The 19754-nt window shown below is 38.4% G+C and overlaps 1 protein-coding gene across 3 annotated transcripts in view; it reads left to right on the forward strand.

Moving 5' to 3' along the window:
• AFAP1 (actin filament associated protein 1) overlaps positions 1–19754 on the forward strand; it is a 101697-nt gene that overhangs the window by 72656 nt on the left and 9287 nt on the right. For 2 of the 3 annotated variants that reach the window (XM_071753438.1, XM_071753441.1), the window contains 9 exons: positions 1402–1494; positions 3031–3115; positions 5787–5936; positions 8738–8949; positions 10426–10571; positions 14223–14340; positions 15678–15935; positions 17445–17559; positions 19035–19199. In XM_071753438.1, coding sequence (XP_071609539.1) covers positions 1402–1494; positions 3031–3115; positions 5787–5936; positions 8738–8949; positions 10426–10571; positions 14223–14340; positions 15678–15935; positions 17445–17559; positions 19035–19199 — 1342 coding nt within the window. The remainder of the gene's footprint in view (positions 1–1401; positions 1495–3030; positions 3116–5786; positions 5937–8737; positions 8950–10425; positions 10572–14222; positions 14341–15677; positions 15936–17444; positions 17560–19034; positions 19200–19754) is intronic. The other variant, XM_071753439.1, reaches the window with a different exon arrangement.

Consider the following 19754-nt stretch of genomic DNA (forward strand, 5'->3'; position numbering starts at 1 on the left):
TTTATGTGACAGTGAGTGAGTGATTTAATTTTTTCGTTCTTGAATTCTCCATCTGTAAAATGGGGCTGGTGTTCATTTTTTTGTTATGGCCTATGGTGCCTGTAATGTATGATGTGCTCATGAGTGGCAGCAATAGTGCTCATGAGTGGCAGCAATAGAGGTTTTGTAAACTCATAAACACTGATTTATTCCCTTCACCCTTTAAGGGTTAACTTGGGTGGTGTGAAAGTAGTATTTGGTGCCATCTGTAGCTCTTTAATGGTTTCCGCATCAAAATTGTTCAGTTCAAAACTGAAAAGATGTTTGCTGTTTTGCTTTTCCTCTCCTTTAAAGAAGTCTGCCTTTTGACAGTTAGCAAATTGATATTTTCCCTGGAACTGGAAGTTCTCAGGCCAGATTGTCCTCCTTGCCAGTGGGGCTTGCTGTAAACAGTGTGAAGGGAGGAGCTGGGTATGTAAACATGTATATGTACATGGAAGGGGAATGTTTGCATGGATAGTGGTAATGCTTCCAGCAGAGTTGGATGCCTTTCTTTCCTCTCGCTTTGCTCTGTGATCCTTACGTGGCTGCATGGCTGTAATCAGTGGTGTGGAGCTCAGCACTCCCTTGGCTGTCTGGATGGAGAGCTAGGACCTATTCTCATCAGAACAAGCAATTTCTGACTGATAATGGGCTCGTGGTAGCCTCATGAGAGATAAAAAAAATTAATTATGCCCACAGGGAATCATCAAATGTCTTTCTTAATTGCATATTTTTACATTTATATAGTTTTAGGTTTTGAAATGCTTCAAATTGTATCAAAATGTCAGTGAATTGAGTTCTGGATTTTTCGTAAATTTTTTATTAGGAAAGTTTGCCATTTCTGAGAACACATTTACAATTACTTTGACCTATACTTTTTTGTCACTGTGCAAGTATAATGCAAAAATACCACAAAATACCACTGCACAGTATTAACTGTAAGTTGATCGGCACTTCTTTAGTTCTCCAGTAGCAGCTGGGTGATGTATTATGCAAAACTATTGTCCTTTGACATTCAGGACCTTGGAACTAATCCCACTTTTTTGTCATCATAATGAAATTCATTTGGCGGTGTCAGCTGAGTTCGTATTTCAAAACTAGCACATGGAAATCAGCAGCACTCTTGGTTTCTTTACTCAGGAGAGTCTTTGGTCTAGAAACTGAGACCTTCCACCTCTAGACATTGTGTCTCCTCCAGGTCGTACATGAAGTGACTTAGGGAGGCTGTGTGGAGAAGCTGCTGTAGCGGCAGCCTGCCTGATACCTGCCAGGCTAGTAGATGTCTGTGGGATTCTCTTTCCTATCTCTCTTCACCTTCATATATGGTTTCTCTGATTTGTATTTTAAGAATAATTAATAACATTTGCTTTGTATCCTTAGGTTATAAAAGATGTGTGCAGCAACTTTATGGGAGCACTAGACTCTGATGGGCCCTTGTCTAGTTCTCCAGTGCACAAGACGGAGCTGGAAAAGGTAAAGTTACCAAAATGATGAATGCAAAATTTCTTGTGTCTACTTATTGTAGAGGCACCACTACATGCTGCAGAGTTTAGGGGATGTTCAGACCTCAAAGCTGAAATTTGGTTCTGGGTTTCATGTATTAGCTTTTTGATGCTGGACCATTTTCTGTGGCAATCTTCAATAATTATTTGCTGACTCATGCTACTGTTTTAAAGACTACTTGTCCCCGCATCATCTTTGGGTATATGCACACATCCTACAGAACTAAACTTGCTGCTGTGTCTATTCATTTGGTCATTACCACACAACAGACTAGTTTGTGTCAATTAGCAGCTTCTCTTCACCCATTTAGGGTGCAGACAGTGAATGTCTGATGTATGTGCTGTGATGCAGGGGTGCTCTCCGTTAAGTGCTAAGAGCAAACAGAGAGAAATAGCTTAAGATTATACAAAAGTTTTAAGGAAACGTCTTTTATATTTTAGAATTCTGTTCTTGAAGAGATCCCTGGGCCTGCTGAAGCCACTCTTTCGGCAGACCCTTTCAAGTATTTGTGCCTCAACACAGAAATTTGGCTATTCACATGTGGTTGTCGCTGCTGCCTTAACTCAGCAAGAATTAGGAAGGAGAAAACCCTGCAGTCAACAATCAGTATATTACCAGCACTGATTTAAGCCCCTACCCTGTAAAGATCTCCATGTGAGCAGACTCCTATGCAGACTCTACTTAAAAGTCCCACTGACAAAGGTTTCATCACCAAATTCCTGATGGGAAGTTCTACCCTCGTGCTGGAATGATGTTGCAGCAAGTATTATTATGTTGCGTTGCACCTGGGATAGTAAGAACAAAGCCCCCCCTGATTTCACAAGGCAAAAGATGTTGTTTTTGCATGCTTGTAAAACCAAAATAACTGAAAGTGTCATAAAATAGTTATGTCCTAAAATGCATGCTATGAAAAAGGGCAGCAAACCTTCTCATTCACTTCTTTTTGTAATAATCTATACATCATCATGGTCTATACCACATCATCTTGTATCTCATACACAACCACTACAGAATAATCAGGGCTGAATATTTATTTCAAAAGCCAGAAAGTACTCAAGTTCCATATTGAAATGCATGATTTTCTTGTGAGTTGTAGTGGTAAATGCATATATGAAGCATTTTTTTAAGAAATACTTTTTTTTCTTATCTGATCCATATAATTATTTATTGCTTTACAGATTAATAAACAGCAACATTTAGAGTCTAGAAACAAATTAAAAAATTTGTAATTGGAAATACAGAATCGTGGTTAACTATTTTGACTGTACTTTCATATGTACTATATATTCTATTTTGTGGTTTCTGTGCTTTTCTAAAACTTATATGATAGCATAAAACAACCCCTTTAAAGCTAAATTTTTTTACTATCTTCTGGTTGTCTTGCAAGTGAATGAGGGTTTAGAATCTGTTTTATTTTGCAGTAAGCATACTTTTAAATTGACTCCTGACACTTCAGTTGTCAAAGGTCTCAGCACTCTATATCAATTGATTTCTTTGTCCCTGCAGAAATTGTCATCTGAGAGGCCAAGCTCAGATGGGGAGGGTGCTGTGGAAAATGGAATCACTACTGTGTGCAATGGGAAAGAACAAGGTATGTCTTAGATCCAGATATGCTTGCTGTAAATACTATGTGTGCACAGGGAGTGATAGTGAAATACTTGGTTTTGTCTTCCAAAATATGTAGTAAAGTTTTTTAGTATTTTCATTAGGATTTAATGTTGAAAACTTGAAAACTCAATTATATCAAGAGTGGTTCCTTAAAATTTTTGCAGTAACAAAAGGCATTTGATGTTGTTACTGTGCAGGTAAATCAATAATTAGTATAAGGAAACAGAATATAGAACTTTTGAGCTTTTGTGTGCTCAAAAGCACAGTTTTTTAGAGCTTGGGTGACTACTATAGGTAACTAGCAGTTGTTTTTTATTAATTTTAACTGTGTAGTGACAACATAAATAGTGGGTATATAACTTTTAACTAAAAAAGCTATCATTGCATACTAGAAGGCAAAAACTAATGAGCATTTTATATATATTTATGTACGTATACATATACATACAGAGTTTATATGTGTATACAAAAATATATGTATGTTTAAACTACTATGTATGATTATTTACATTAACATACTTAAAATGCTTATAATAATGTAGTATCAGTGGGGCTGTGAGTATTTGTGTATATAATTTTACATATGCTACTTTGGAGCCATGAGTGCTTTGTAGTCCTTGTAATCTAACAGAGGCACATCCCAAACCCAGAGGGAATTTTGTCAGAGTTATATCTCAAACATGCAGCCCCTACACTCTCTTTCTCACAGCCATTTGTGTTCCCCAAAGTGGAAAAAGTTCTGTGACTTTGCTAACTTGCCACAGAGCACTGGTATCATTTAGATAAGACATTGCTCTGCAGCTGTCATGCTGAGGGGTAATGTGAGCTGCAGTGAGCACAGTGTCAATACTGGCCTTGGTGCCACTGTTGTCTCGCCTTTTGACTCATTTCCTTTATCTTCTCCATGGGTCGTTTTCCAACACAACATTTCTGGAGTATGTAGATCTCTGATATACAATCAGTGTATTCTTCAGACTTGAAAAGGTTAAGTCAGGAAGGCCTTATTCCTGCTGCTCCTCAGTTCTGCAGGAAAATCAAAAAGCAGTGTGAAGGGAAGATAGGACAGTAAAATGCAGTTAAATGGGTTTGTTTTACTGTCTGTTTGTGCTCCCGAGAATGGTTCCTTTGGGCCTCTGTCTCAGAGATGAACTTTTCTCAGTCTCTGTCTTTTTTCACAGCTTTTCATCTCATCACTCAACAGCCACGAGCCAGTTGGCTGTTGCTGCAAACCTGGAAACCTGTCTGTGGGCAGGTGCTGCTTTCCCTTCTTTCCTCAGGCAGGGGCTGACATGAGCAGATGAGATGGGTGGTCCTCCTCCCTCAAACACAGGAGCTTGCTCCATGTTTAGAGAGCACTATATAAGTTGACAACTCCCTTCCCTTAGGAAGAGAGGATTGGACCTTTGCTTGTGCATATGTGTTGCTGTGTTGGGACTGTGCTGTTGGTGCCTAACAAGCTGCCTCTCCTCTCAGCACCCCAGGCTGTATGTGTCAGATTTGCACAGTTTTGGCTACAGATACAATTTCTAAAAAATGTTCCATGATTCCTAACAATGAAACTAAGTATGGTAAATTATCCCATTTTGAGTCCCAAACTGCTTCTCTATTTTCCATGCATTCTTCTTCCCTTCATTTCATAAAGTTATTTCTCATATGAACATTTTGTCCTTTTTTTATCTCAGTTTATGCAAAAAAAATCTTTTAGGGCAAGTTGATGTCTATTTTTGCTGCTCTTTCAGTGAGTAGAGACTTTTGCTCTGTTGATGGAATCAAAATTCATCACTGAATGCAATTTCAGAAAGTTTGTTTTGTTTGTTCTGTCTTGCAAATAAAAGGTCTTTTTTTTCTGATTTCTGTTTTACCTTTGAAACTCTGTTTTTTATAATTTATTAGGATACAGTCAAGTAGGCACTTCAAAAGATTATATCCATAGTTCTTGCCATGTTAGGTTCAGCAGCTCAACAGGGCTCAGTGCACAGATCCTTAGTATCATACTAAGTTAGTGGAAACATAGCTTGGATGTTAGTAAAATACTTTTTTTTCAACAGAACTCTTTCTTTCCAAGCCCTCATGATCATAGAAAGTGCCAGCTTCTGACCATTGAATGCTTATACCAGTCCCACTAATTTAGTTATTAATTCTTAATTTTAAGTCTTTTCTTTCTAAAAGATCCATTGTGATAAGATACCTTAACATAATTGTATATGGCAAGAGTGTTCTTGCTAGGTATGCATATTCTTGGTTGAGTACTTAATTGTATTTTTAGGTTAGTGTTTAGGAAAAATGAAAGATCATCTGGCTGAATTTTCATTCTTGTGTGTATGAGCTAAAGTTATATGCAGGTATCTGAGTCATACTGATAAATTAGATGGTGGCTGCTATGGAGTGAGACTCTCAAGTTATTTGTATTAAGTTAGAAGCTTGATTTTTTTTTTTCTTTATCTTTCAGAATGCCATGATTTTTATAGCACAGTGGTTATTTATAGACATATGAATTAGAGGGGGCATGTAATGTTTATCTCATTGCAGTCTGCAACTTTTGTCCATATGTTCATCTTGCACAGGATTAGTTGCCTGAACTGCTATTTTTTTATTCTCTCTATTAATTTGTTAATTTAAGCACACTAAAATACACACTTTTTCTTTCTTAATAGTGAAGAGGAAAAAAAGTTCAAAATCAGAAGCCAAGGGCACTGTGACTAAAGTAACAGGGAAAAAAATAACAAAGATCATTGGTTTAGGGAAGAAAAAGCCATCAACAGATGAACAGACCTCATCAGCTGAAGAAGATGTTCCAACATGTGGTAAGTGGTTTTTCTCCTTGAGTCTGCATTGCAAGTAAAATATCTGCATTGGAAATAAAACTTTACAAACTTCTAACCTAGAAAATCCTCAGAAGATGCTTTTACTGCTGTAATTCTTCCCCTAACATCAGAAGGAAGCACTCAGACTGGGAGAAGAGTAATCAAGAGTTTATCATTTGAAAAAAAGACTATCATGACTTTTTAAATAAAATGGTAGCACTGGCTCAGAATGAATATCATTGGTCTTTGAAAAGGTTTGGTGATGTCCTCATAGCTCTGGTATTTTCAACCAATGGAATCTACGTTCTCCTGTTTGCCATCTGGTCCTCCAGTGTTAAGTAACACTTCCATACATGAATAAGGCTGAACCCACCCTTCTCAAAATCACTGGCAAAAAATCCTCTGTAGAAAGAAAGCTGTGAAGGCTTTTCCCGTTAAAGTGACCAGTAAAATTTTGGGGAAACCTAGAAATCTGTGATTAGGCAGCAGCCAGCAGAACTCACCAGCATGTGAAGCGTGATAGATGCTTGTGAAAGGAGATCCATGGACCACCAGTGACAACTTCATAGATCACAGGTGGCTCTCAAGCCACACTTTGGGAATCATTCACATGAGCATTCTTTGATTAAATAAGTGTGTGTATATATGTCTATACATCAGTTAAGTAGAGATGTGATTTATCAACCTAAAGAACAGCTGGGAAAAGCTGTGTCCAGCCAGATGCATTGTCTGAAGCATCTGGCTTCCATAAAAGCTCAAATTTCTGGGGTCTCAGACTCCATTGATAATTCTGCGTTATGTGAGATGTTAACCACAGCTGTACAATCTAATTCCTAGTATTTCTGTCATTATTTTGGATATGGAGGCAAGTATAGCCATTACTGTTGTCTGCATTTGGCTCTACTCAATACTGCTAACAGATTTTATAGGAGTATGTATGTGCCTAGGCTTTGGTCATTGCAGGAAGTCTTTGCAGAAGTTTCTCACTAGCAGATATTTGGCTCAGTGCAATGCCCTCTGGGAGGCTGCTTAATAGTTGAAGGCTTTTACACTTTAGAAAGGCTCTACCTCCCATGAACAAAGGGAGAAGCCTGGCAGGGCTGCAGGGGACACCCAGCTAGTGTGGAAATAGAAACCCACCTGCACTCAGAGTCATGGCAGAGCTCTTCCCTACACCATCACTGGTCTTCAGCCCCCTGGGCTAAGCTCAAGTGCTAATGCTCCAAGTGGGAACACACTCAAAGCATTTTGCTCATGTCAGCTGTTGAAATTTTAAGTAGGGATATGTGGGAGGAAAAGCATGAGGTCCTGCTTAGTTTAAGGGAAATAGGAGGATTTGGAAAAGCTTTTCTGAGAGGTGCACTGGGAGCAGAGGGGGAAAAAAAGAAGTACTGTCTGAAAAAAGGACTGCGCTTCAAAACAGGCCAGCTGGCTTGCACGTGAAGGGTTTTCCATTTCTAGGGATTATATTAAAATGCACAGCTACACAAGGTTTTGTTACAGGAGGAGGGAGGAGAGCTGGACAGTGTGGTCATTACAGGGAGCGAAAATCAGAGGATTGTGCACATCCTCCTTTTTTTTTTTTTTTATGGCACCTTCCAAGGTGTGCACACTTTGGATCTTCTACATCCTGTTGGATCAAGCTTGAAATTGAAATCATAATGTTGAAGGGAAACTCTGAAAAATTAATGAAAAGTCATACTTTTAATGAAAACTAAACGGGTAGCTATCCAAAAGGATTAAATGAAAACCAGACCTGAGATAGAAGAAAAGTTTTTTACATAAATTCTGGCCTGTGCAAGATAATAATTTGTCTCCATTTTCGTAGCCTGTTTGGAAGCAGCAACATGCTAAATTCATGTGATGTTCATAATGTGGAAGCAGAAATGTGAGACAGGAGAATTGATCATTGTCTTGATTTTAAGGTTTGAGTCTGGAACATGTGTTACGATGGAATAGGCAAGTAAAAAACCACAAAACACATCACATTTAATAATATTATATACCTAAACATTATAGCCAGTCTAGTGCATTATAAGAAAAGCAGGTTTTTTAAAAGGCAGTTTATTAAGGAAATTTGGATTTGTTGTAAGGGCAATGTATTATCCATGAAGGGAAATCTTTGTTTAAACTTTGTCTTAAAGTTGAGCTCAATTTCATATGCATTTACTTCTTAAATCTTAAACCAATATGAATTTTATTTTTATTGGCATTGTTAATGGTAATTTCAATTCTGCTTTAAAAGTGCTGCAAACCAAATGTGCATTCTTCTTTCTAAAAGAAATTGAACATATAACATCAATGCTTAGTTGGCCTTTAAAGCACTGATTTTGGATGTTACAGAAGGTAGTTTATCACCTAATTATCTAAAACTATTTCTGCTCTTCACAGAAAATTTTGGTTAGCCAGTAATGACCAAAGTCATTACACATGGAGAAGATGGGTCTTTCATGTGAGCACATCGACTGCATATGTACCTTTTTTTTATCACTATCCCTCTGCCATTCTTAAAAAAGTTTTGGGGATTGGTGTGCTCCAGCTCATCCAGCTACAGTGGTGATAGGCACAGAGCAGCAGATGAGCAGGATCAGCGTTTTATAGGCTTTATTCCAGGTTATTGGTACAGTGAGAGTTTTCATTAGAAGAACTGGGGTGGATCATTTACTTGACTGCCTAAAATCTATCTGGACTTTATTAGCTGTTCATGTGCTAGCATTACATTTAAAAGACAGGTTGGTTTTTTTTTTTTTCATTTAAAAAGAAGTCAGGAGTAAAATATCTCATGGTTCATTTTATTGCAGGATACCTCAACGTGCTCTCAAATAACCGCTGGCGTGAGCGCTGGTGCAGAGTGAAAGATAATAAACTAATTTTCCACAAGGACAGGACAGATCTGAAGACACACATCGTTTCTATTCCACTCCGTGGCTGTGAAGTCATCCCGGGACTGGACTCGAAGCATCCCCTGACATTCCGCCTGCTCCGAAACGGGCAGGAGGTCGCTGTGCTTGAGGTGCAGTAGTTGCTAAGGCTGTGACTTGTAGAAAACCCCACAAACAAAATTGGAGAAACATTTTCACACAACCTGGTCATTCAAAAAAAATCCACCTTTGGAATAATATTATTGCAGGGCTGGATAATAAATACTGGAAGGAGAAATAAATGTTAAGAGTTGTATCCAAAAATAGAACAGAAATTTAAAGCAGTTCAGAAATTCAGAAATCTTCTCAGTAAAATGCTTTTCTCTACACTCACCTTTCCTTTATTTGCTGATAAAATATCTCTAATACTTCCCTATACACACTTTTACATCAAGGATATAGTTACTTAAGTTGAATAACAGCCATAATTAAATAATGGATCACTGTTGATGGGAACTCAAGAGCTCTTAGCTCTCATTTGTCTGCTACTTATATGAACCACTTCTGCTCAGTCTGTACTCAAATCAAGGTAGTTCTGCTGTAAGGAAATCCAGTGTTCCAGCATTCTGGTGGGTCTCTTGACACAACTCGTGCTCAGACTGGCACAATCCTTGTACTGTGAAGGTCATGTTTTTGTCAGGGTTGAGTAGGTAGGATTTTCTTGGGGGGCTTTATTCATTGTATTTTGAAAACTGAAATGAGAGGACACTTAGGAGTTAAGTATGAAGATACAGGAGGAGGCAGCATTTTGTTTTCAGTGTCAGGATGGACACTTATATCTTCAAATTTTCAGCTGCAGGTCACGTTAATCCTGGTCCCTGCAACCAGACCTGTTATATGTGAGCAATTCAGAGAAGCTCAAAAAACTAGTAATTAGCTCAGGGAACTGTGAAAGGCAATTAAATACATAAAAAGAACGAGAAATTTGGAAAGCACAGAGTTTTCTTCCCTTCATCTTTTTTTCTGGTTTTTGTTTTGGAACTGTTTAACTTTACAATTGGTGTCTTGAAGTAAAATACAAAAATTTGACAATATTCCTGTTAATACTAGGTATGCATTAGGAACATAAATGCCATCATCTAGACAAATGAATTGGAATTTTTCAGAAACTATCACTAAAATTTCTTCTGTTTCTCCTATTTCTTTTATTTTTGCCATACTTTCTTCTTAGGACTAAAATTTTCTGCTTAGGAATCATCCTAACTAAAATTTCCCAGCCTAGGAAAACAATTCTGCTATAGCTTTCAGTTTTCTGAAGGCTAAAAAAAGCATGACTTGAATGTAAACCCTCTATCCTTATATGATTATTTTTTCTTCTTTTTTGCAGACTTCTCACTTTGTATTACATCATAACCAGTGAGCACATAGTTTGCTTAAAACGCACTCCTTCTAGCAAAGCAGACTTTATAAGAAATCTTGGGGTTTTAGGAGTCCAGCAGAAAGAAACCAGAGCCTCTCATACAATGTGGTAGCAATTTTCTGGCCAAGAGGAATGTGCCATTTTGAAATAATGCTCAGCTCAGTGGCAGACCAGAAACCTGATGTATGCCCTTGCCCTCTCCTTGCAGGCATCCACCTCTGAAGACATGGGCAGATGGATAGGAATTTTGCTGGCAGAAACAGGGTCCTCAACAGACCCCGGAGCTCTGCACTATGACTACATTGACGTGGAAATGACAGCAAGTGTCATCCAGGCTGCCAAGCAGACCTTTTGGTGAGAGGGGTTCAGCTACCTGGGGGTTTCCAGTACTCTGAGAATTTATATCCCTACTTCAAGTCAGTGCCAAGAGAGCTTATCAAAATCCAGCCCCCTTTGCCAGATATTGACCCCCTGTGTTTCAGTGTTTCAGCATTGCATTCTGTTAGATGTGTTTATGATTATCATGTTGGCATACTCTTAAATCCTGTGAAAGGATCCAACTTTACTCAAATCTTTGCTTAATTTTTCAGTAAGACGCCTTATCTAGAGCTATCTTTTAATATTTTATTTTGCCTGCAGATTTAGAACTATCCCTGGAAGCAGACAAATATGCTGAAAATTGAATAAATATGCAGCTATGTATTTCACATTTATCTGTTGGCTTCATTTGCTCTGCCTATAGCCAGTATGTACAGCATTATTAGCCAATATATGCTGTACACTAAAAATGTACAGCAAATTTAAGTCTTAATAGTCACATTCTTATTATTTCATTCTCAAGTTCTCTTTTGGTTAATTAAAAACTTCATCAAGCCCACAGCAGTCCAATTAATTCCTGGGGTTTAATTTAGGAGGTGGAAATTGGAAAGGTGTCTAAGGTCCAGTATGGAAACTCTGTTAAAATTGCAAATCAGTACTGTGAATTCCCTATTACCAGTCCTCTGCTAAGAAAAACAATGCATACTTAGCATATATAATGAGTCACATATTCAAATCAATTTAGGCAATAAGGCAGCTTTTGTTCAGAAGAGGCTGTCATTTTACCTGGGCTAGATGAGGCTCTGTAGAGACAGGAATGAGGGAAGCACTGGGACAGGCAGGATGCCCTGGTGCAGATGTACCCTGTGGTTTCTCAGGGTCAGAAAGCGGGTGGCCCAAGAAGACATCTGGCAGAAGCATCATCTGTCATCTTGCTGCAAAATGAGACTCCCCACACAAATCTGGAGTTTGTGTGACTTAATATATTAGAAATTCCCACTCCATCTGCCCATCATAACTGAACACAGACTGAAAATGCAAAACAAGAAGGCAAAAGCTTCAGAGTTTTCCAAAAGAATACTGTCTTAACACTAGTGAGGTGTTAAGAGGGTTTTAATGAAGGAAAAAGCACAGCTTCATTCACAATCTAGGTTGAATGATTTCTAGTAGAAATCAAAGTGATTCAGTGTTACCACAAGTCTAGTTTTGCCAGATAATTTTGATAGAATCAAAATGCGCTTCACTTGCACACTTATGTTAATATTTGTTTGGAAGTTAATAGCCTTCAAAAAGCTTATCCTGTGTTGACACGTATTTTTGCTTCAGTCAGCATCTAGCAATAACCACATTTAAGAAAGAAATAGAATGGAAACCTTTTCCTCTGAATATTGCTTGGCTTTCCTTTTCTGAACAAATGTGATATTAATTGGAGCCAAGTGAAAAAACATGCAACTAGACCACATGTCAGAAAGAATGTCAAACAACTTGCAAAATATCAGAATTCCCCCATTAAGAATTAGTTAAAATTCATTGGGTGTCTTTAAAAGACTGTAAGAGCTCGTTGATAAGCAAGTACAGTAGCTGTCTGCTGATTTTCAGCTGCTCCTAGAAAAAGAGAAGAAATCACAATGATACTTAAGTGTTAATGAAATACTATCACAGACCTTTATAGAATGAGTATCAGTATTCCAAATTAACTGCACTTAAGATTAAAGCTTTGATTATTGCACCGTCCCTTCAGGGTTATTGTTATTGTTAGTTCGTTTCCTGAAACTGATGCTGTGCAAAATGATTGGCTCTTCAGTACCAGTCCCATCAATTCTTGCCATCTAAATCATTAGGTTTCTAGAAAAGACTAAAGCAAAAATGATTCCAATCAGGTTTTTCTCCATTTGCTTTTCCATGTTTCAGAATAAAATTTACTTACATGAATGCATCTGTTAACAGGAATAATGAGGCTTCGTGAAATAATGCTTATAAAGTGCTTGCAGATGCTAGCATCTTCGCACAGGTGAATCAGATGTCTGTAGAGACTATCCCAGTCTATTACCCATCACTCTCATTGAAGCTACCTAAATAGAAATACAGTAACAGCTCCAAATGGAGTCCTTCAGACTAACCAGAAACACTTTAGTGATGTTCTTTATTAAGAGGAACGGTAATATATAGCCTCTTAAATCTAATAAGTATGAGATAAGATAAAGCTAAAAACATTTTTATCATTGAATATATCTTGGGATTTTTGTTGTTTGCTTGTTTAAAGTAAGAGAATAGTCTGTTTAATAATTATTCCACCCCTTCCTTGCCCTGAAAGGTTCATACTGAACCACATCCTTGTGAGCTTGGGTCTTCTGTGGCACAGGTGAGCCACAGCTGGGTGAGGTCTGTCTCCCTCTGAATAAAAAATTCAATGGACTCCATGTTATTCCTAAGTCAAACAAAAGCATCTGTTGAAACCACAGCATTCTTAAGCTCCAGCCAGCACTATAGAAGACCCTCTCTGCTTTTGTAGGTCTTTAAAATATTTTATAAATATCAGCACAGAGCCTGAATGGTTCCATTGTTTGGGATGGAAAGCTTTGTTTTCCCATTTAGATACACCTGAAAATAAAGAAATTATTTGGGATCTAACTCTATATCTCATTCCATTTCAGCAGTTGCTACAAAGGACCCTTTGGGTCATCACTGTTATTGATTCTGCCATTTTCTGCATTTGGAGATCTTTGCTCCCAACACAAAGGCCACTGCAGCTTGTCATATCTTGCACATATCTTGCATGTGTTCTGCAGAATTCCAGTAAAACAAGCTACAATGTTTATTTTGGAGAGAGAGGGAAAGAAACAAACAAGCAAACATCCATATACATATATACATTTATACATATATATGCGTGTATGTGTGTGAGTGTGTGTGTGTGTGTATATATATATATATATATACTTATATACTTATATCCAGGGGGCTCAAATCCATGGTGTGAGACAAAGCAAGATGAGGTGCTAAGTTAGTGATTGGACTTACTGATCTTAAAGGTCTTTTCCAACCAAAAAATGTCTGTGATTTCTATTTGCATGCATAATTACCCAGACAGAGAATTGGGAAGCACAGTGCCATTGTTCACTCTCTACCTAGCCAAAATTTCTGACATGGAAATGAAAAATTCCCAGATTTTGAAGAAGAAAATATTCAGCAAATTTTGATAGATATGTGAACCTTGAATTTGTCAAAGTTCTGGGGTTTTTTACAAATTTTTGCTGGATTTAATTCCTGTTTTGCCCAATTCCTAAGTTTGCATCCCCCTGAGCGTGTACCCAGCAACACCTGCTTCTCCCCAGTGCAGACAACAAGGGAACTTTTATAGGACACCGGCAAGCTGGCTTATAGCAAAGATCAGCCTGTTCCCATGTAAACATGCCACTGAGCAGCTACAGCTGTTGCCCTACTGGCTTTCACACTGCCTTATCCTCACTGTAAGCGTGGATTATAGGAATATGTGTTGTAATGTTGGCTGCTAGCAGCAACATGTGAGTAGCAAAAGAAAGAAAACTGTCTTCAGCTTTCCTGCAGAAAGCTGCAAGATATGTGTTTCCAGGCTGCATAATCAGACATAGGGAACAAACCTCTGAATTGCCATTTAGACTGAGGTTCAAGCACTGTTTTTTATTATTTCTATTTTGCTTTATTTAGCTTTATGAACAGGCGAGTTATATCTACAAATCCATACCGGGGAAGCACTGCCAATGGCTACGCCTGTCCGAGTGGAATGGCACTTCATTATGATGATGTTCCCTGCATAAATGGATCGGTAAGAATTGAATTGGCACAGAACAAATGGTTTGCATGTGTTGAATGCATGGACATCTGAAAATTATATTATCTAAAAAGCTCCACTGGGCAGTTTCCAAATGAAGTCTTTTTTTTTTAATTTTTTTTTTTATTTTTTTTTTTTTATTTTTTTGATTGGAGACTGCAATCTTCTCTCACATCTACAGAGTATTTGGGGTGTGGGACATACTGATTACATTAAACTTCACATGAGCCAGTGGGATTTTAGAAAATAGCTGCCTGTTGGTGATTTGTTGCCAAGCCCTTGATTATAATACTCATGTGAGGGGGTATTTTTTTAGATCACACCAGAGCTGGCAAAAATTAAGGACTCAGTTACACCAGGCACTTTTTGTGTTTGAAAAAAATCCAAACGCACTTCTCTGTTCCTAGGGCTGCATACCCCTTAACAGTCAGTACTGCTCATCCCAGAGGAGAACCACAGTGGTCACTACCAGCTTCATAATTTACAGAGCTGATTGTAGGCAGATATGTAATAGGGTTTAATACAGATATATGGTCCTCAGGAAGATTTGCAGGGGAGTTAGAGCTCATGTCAGCTCTTAGTTTGGGCCTGCTTCATAAAGGCCTCCAGTAAGACTGAACTCAAGTAAAATTTAGACTTTCAAAGTGTTAAGTGGACTGCAAGTTAAGTCCTCCATCATGTCTGAAATGGATGGTCTGAAATGTCTGAAAGATGGTGGAAAGCTCCTTTTGGGATCAACACAACCATATGTGCTGAATAGTCTGTATGTGTAGTTCTGGGATTTGCTGAAACCTCTGTATAAGTAATGAATGTACTGCCACAGCCAGGATGGATTCAGGAAAGATATTTTGGCAACCAGTTTGTTTTCTTTTAAGATCAATCGAATGAATCACTCAGGTATTGGTTTTGAGTTTTAGTTTCTCTGGGGAAAAAAAAAAAAAAAAGAAAAAGAGACAAAAAGAGGAATGGCCTGTTGGCCTGTAGGTATTTTAGCTGCTTTGCTCAGAATAATAATTCTGAGTAGTAGCGTGTGAGTATCCCCCTGTTAACACCATCCTGCTTGTGCCCCTAAGGGCCAGAGCAGTGTGTGAGACAGCAAGGGTGATGGGGTCGTGCTGGCTTACTTGTGCTAGGGAAACTTCAGAGGGCTGAGGCTGTGAGCCATGTAATGCCACGATTCCCTGTCAGACTCTGACTGCTCCTCCGCTTTCCAGAGTTCGATTCAAGTGTAAGCGATAAGCAGACGCTTACAGAATTACTAATGTCTGAATTTCACTTAGGAGTTCTGCATGGTGTACTGTTTACTAACTTCCAAAGTGTGTGTGTTGCAGTGGGAACCAGAAGATGGCTTTCCTTCTTCTCGTAGCAGGAACACTGGAGAAGAAATACTTTATGATAATGCAGGCCTGTACGATAACTTGCCGTCTCCAAAAATCTTTGCGCGCTATCCACCAGCTGACAGAAAACCCAATAGGCTATCCACTGATAAACTCTCCTCTAACCATTACAAATACCCTGTCTCATCCAATCTGTCTTCTGCTCAGTCTGTCACTAATACCTCTGCTGTGGGGAGGGGATCTGGCTCACAGGTACTGTATTATTTAATACTTAACAAGGCTTTATATTATTGGCTGTTCCGTGTGTGTGGTTGTTATCTTAAGGTCCTTGGGCTATTTCAGTCCCTGAGTTTCAGGACGGAAGGGCTTGAAGTTTAGGCATGAGCCCACTGCAAATGAAACGTGTTTGCTGAGTAGTAAATTCTGCTGTGGAAGTATTGGCACCTGGGAACGGCTTACCTCACAGTTTCTTGATGATTTACGGATTGTGTAGAATAATAAAAAAAATAGATATGACCTTCCAAACTTAATCTGAATGCATAGCCAGCAATCTTCTGTGTCCATAGGCAATGATGACTTCAAAAAAGAAACAAGAACAGTCAAATATGACCTGACCATGACAGCAAATTTGCCTCTCATATATACTATGGTTATATGTATTGTGAATATATATATCTACCATAACATATATTATGTATCTACAAAATTATATTGTGTATATACCATATTTAAATTAATTCCTCTTATTTTCTTCCCCTGAAAAAAACCCTAATCTTATGTCTGTGTTACTTTCTGAGGATGGCCTCAGGCTTCTGCACCTCAGCTGAAATGAAAGTGAAGCTAAAGAGAAATGAAATCGTGTATGCTCAGCCTCAGTAGCAGACAGGCAGAAATCAGCTGGGAACCAGAGCAAACCTCACTCATAGCCATGCCTGGGACCTTCTCTAGAGCATGTATTGCCCTGACTTTAGGCTGCAGCAGCAGCATTCCCCCAGTTCAGTCCATAAGAGCTTTTGGAAGCAGGTGACCAGAGAATGGCACGTGTAGGCCCTGAGCTCATCTAAGGCATCTCCCCTGAAACATTACAAGGAGAGCATTGCTCTTCCCAGGGTTCAGTTCATCACAGGGCAGCCCTCAAAATGGAAACCCCTTGGACATGAAATGTACTGTTTCTGTTTATCTCGTGGGATCTGGTGTGATCTTGTGGGATGAGAGGGGGTTTTTTGAGTAAGAAGAACTTGTCATTTGTAGCTAGAGGTTATATAAGAAGAAATTGTTATGTTAAATCCTAATTTTTAAATGTGTAATAATTATATTGCTTTGAAAAAAAAAAAATAATCCATGTCCCATAAGGATGACACAGTCATAAGTAAATCAGAAACAGTGTTGATCTTTCATGTGACAAGCCCTGTTGGGTTTTACTGTGTGAAATTAACTCTGACAAACTTGTGTTTCAAGAATCTTTACTGTATAAAATTATTCAAAGGTCTAACATTTCTGTACCACGGTGGCTTCCTTAGCATAGTAAATGTCACAGTTTTAAATAACTTGAGACTGTGCTGCCCCCAGGGATGAGGAGTTCATCGCCCCGTTATCCTGTGCTGACCAGTGGAGAAATGCTGTCTCCAGTCCAACCAGTCTGCTCTGTCAGGGCTCTCTGGGAAGGCAGCTTTTTGTCAAGCTTTGCCCTTGATGACAGGATGACCGAAATGCCAGTGGCAGGAATAACTGGAGCCAATTTGTGGTTTTGTTTCCTAACAGTTTAAAGGCAAGAAGCCTCCTGCGACTGCCAACGGGATCACCGGGAAAGGGAGAACATTAAATAACCAGCCAAAGAAAACCGAATCCGTGTCATGTGTGAAGCGTGCTGCCTCCAGTAAGTATGTCTGCTCACTGCTGCCTCCCTCACAAATGGAGTCATGAGGGTACCCCAAAAAGCTGTCTTTTTGGTAAACAAGATAAAAGAACTACTGTGGTTTTTCTGTGTGGGAGATGCCCACCAAGACTTTGAATAGAGATATTGTGTGCACTGGTGCCTCATCAGTACTCCAGCCATGTCATGAGATAAAGAGTTGTCATATGGAGATGATAAATCTGAGATGAGGGCCTGTGGCTGTGAAGTCATGAGGGCAGCAGGAAAAAAAAAAGGTAGTGATTCTTCATTTGGGGCACAGAATAACTCTATTCCTGTTAGAAGACATATGAGGAGCTGAGAAGGATGTGTATTGGTCAAAAGCAGAAATGCTCTTGCCACTAATGAAAAAGAAAAGTTATAACAAAATTATGAAGACAGCCACACAGCTCAAAATCTTTCTCAGAGAGAGGATAATTCAATTGGTGAGTGGCACATTCAGAAAGAGAATTCTTCTGGGCAGGTGAATTGCCTCAAGGAAATCCCTGACAGGGATTGCTTTGCTTGAAGAAAAGACAAATAAGACATAAAAATAATTTTTAAAAATCTGTATTTAATAATGCAGCTTCTGCTAGAGCAAAATGTGGTTATTTTTTTAATCCCAGTACCAGTTTTTAAGAAGTCGTGGATTTAATGGCAACAAGAGAAATTTTGGTTCAACTTCAACAAAAAAAATATCTTTCTAACTATGCAGGTCAATTGTTACTGGAACAGATAATTGTAGGAGGAAATGCATCTTTGTTACTAAAGACTTTTTAGAGCTGCTATTACAATTAATTGTCAGGAATGGTTTAGTTGAATTTGTCTGCATATCTGAAAGCAAAGTGATCTGCTAGCTGACCAATTTTACTTTGAGTCTTCAGCTGGAGCAGAGATATAGAAGGAGATGTGAAATAGAATGTGAAAGCCACAGATATATATGTGAGCCACGAAAGGAAAGCATTTATATGGGAATTTAACAAAAAAACCCCAGAAGTATCAAGTATCAAAAAGGAAAGAACAACTCTATTCTCTTATGTCAAATATGTTAAGTATTTGAAGTAGGAATGGAAACCAAGCAAAAAGAGCAAACAGGTAGCTTTTCCTCTGACCCCTTCCAATTAAAAATCAAGAGCTCAGAGATATAGAGGAGACTTCTTTCCCTCTTCTAAACTACATATAAGGCAAGGCCATTTTTCAAAACCAGTGTATTTTAAGGTGACTGGTATTTCTTGTCTTCCTTGTCTAAATATAGAAACCATATAATTTCCTGTATCATTTCCAAAGCTGTGCTTCAGAACTCAGCAGGGATCACAGACCTTGAGAAAAGGTTGGTGGAAGAGGGATGGTAAATCAGTTTCTCAAACCATGAAATACTTCATGTGATGTTTGCTGTCAAGGAATTGTTTCATGTTTTACTCTTATTTTAACCATAAATAATCACAATCTAATGCATACAGATGCAGAGCAGTACAAATATGGCAAGAACCGTGTGGAGGCAGATGCAAAGAGGTTACAAAGCAAAGAGGAGGAGCTGCTAAAGAGGAAAGAAGCACTGAGGAACAGACTTGCCCAGCTCCGAAAAGAAAGAAAAGATCTACGTGCTGCCATTGAAGTCAATGCTGGTATGAGGTGCTTTTCTGTGCTGAATTCTACCCAGGTGATAGGGGCTCAACTATCCAAATAGCTTTGTATTCTGTGCTGTAGATGTGCCACTACATAAAAATTGGTTTTGATGTTAAGCAGCACTCTGTAATGTCTGTATCTGCTTTCTCTACAGATATAAAATATATAATATAAATATATTTTTATATATTTTTTAGGTATATTTACTTATTTTATATAGGTATTTTAGATATGCTTGTGTGTATGTATATGAGCACACATCTATGAATTGACACTGATCAAAACTTCAGGCAAGCAAAACATGGTAATAATTTAATTGTGATGTTTGTTTCATGACATAGAAAAATAACAAAACAAATACTGGTTTAAGACTAGACTCAGAACCTGGGGAAGGCACCTGAAAGAAAGCATTCAATTTTTGTTGCTAAGCATTTGACATGAAAAAAATGGGGTTTGCAAAGTATGTGATGTGAAACTTTTTTGTGATGTCACTGATTTTTAGAGACTTTGTTTCTTACTTTTGAGAAGCAAATGATATCTGTAAGTGTCAATGT

Source organism: Heliangelus exortis, chromosome 10 (assembly GCF_036169615.1).
Source record: "Heliangelus exortis chromosome 10, bHelExo1.hap1, whole genome shotgun sequence".
Classification (NCBI taxonomy): domain Eukaryota; kingdom Metazoa; phylum Chordata; class Aves; order Apodiformes; family Trochilidae; genus Heliangelus; species Heliangelus exortis.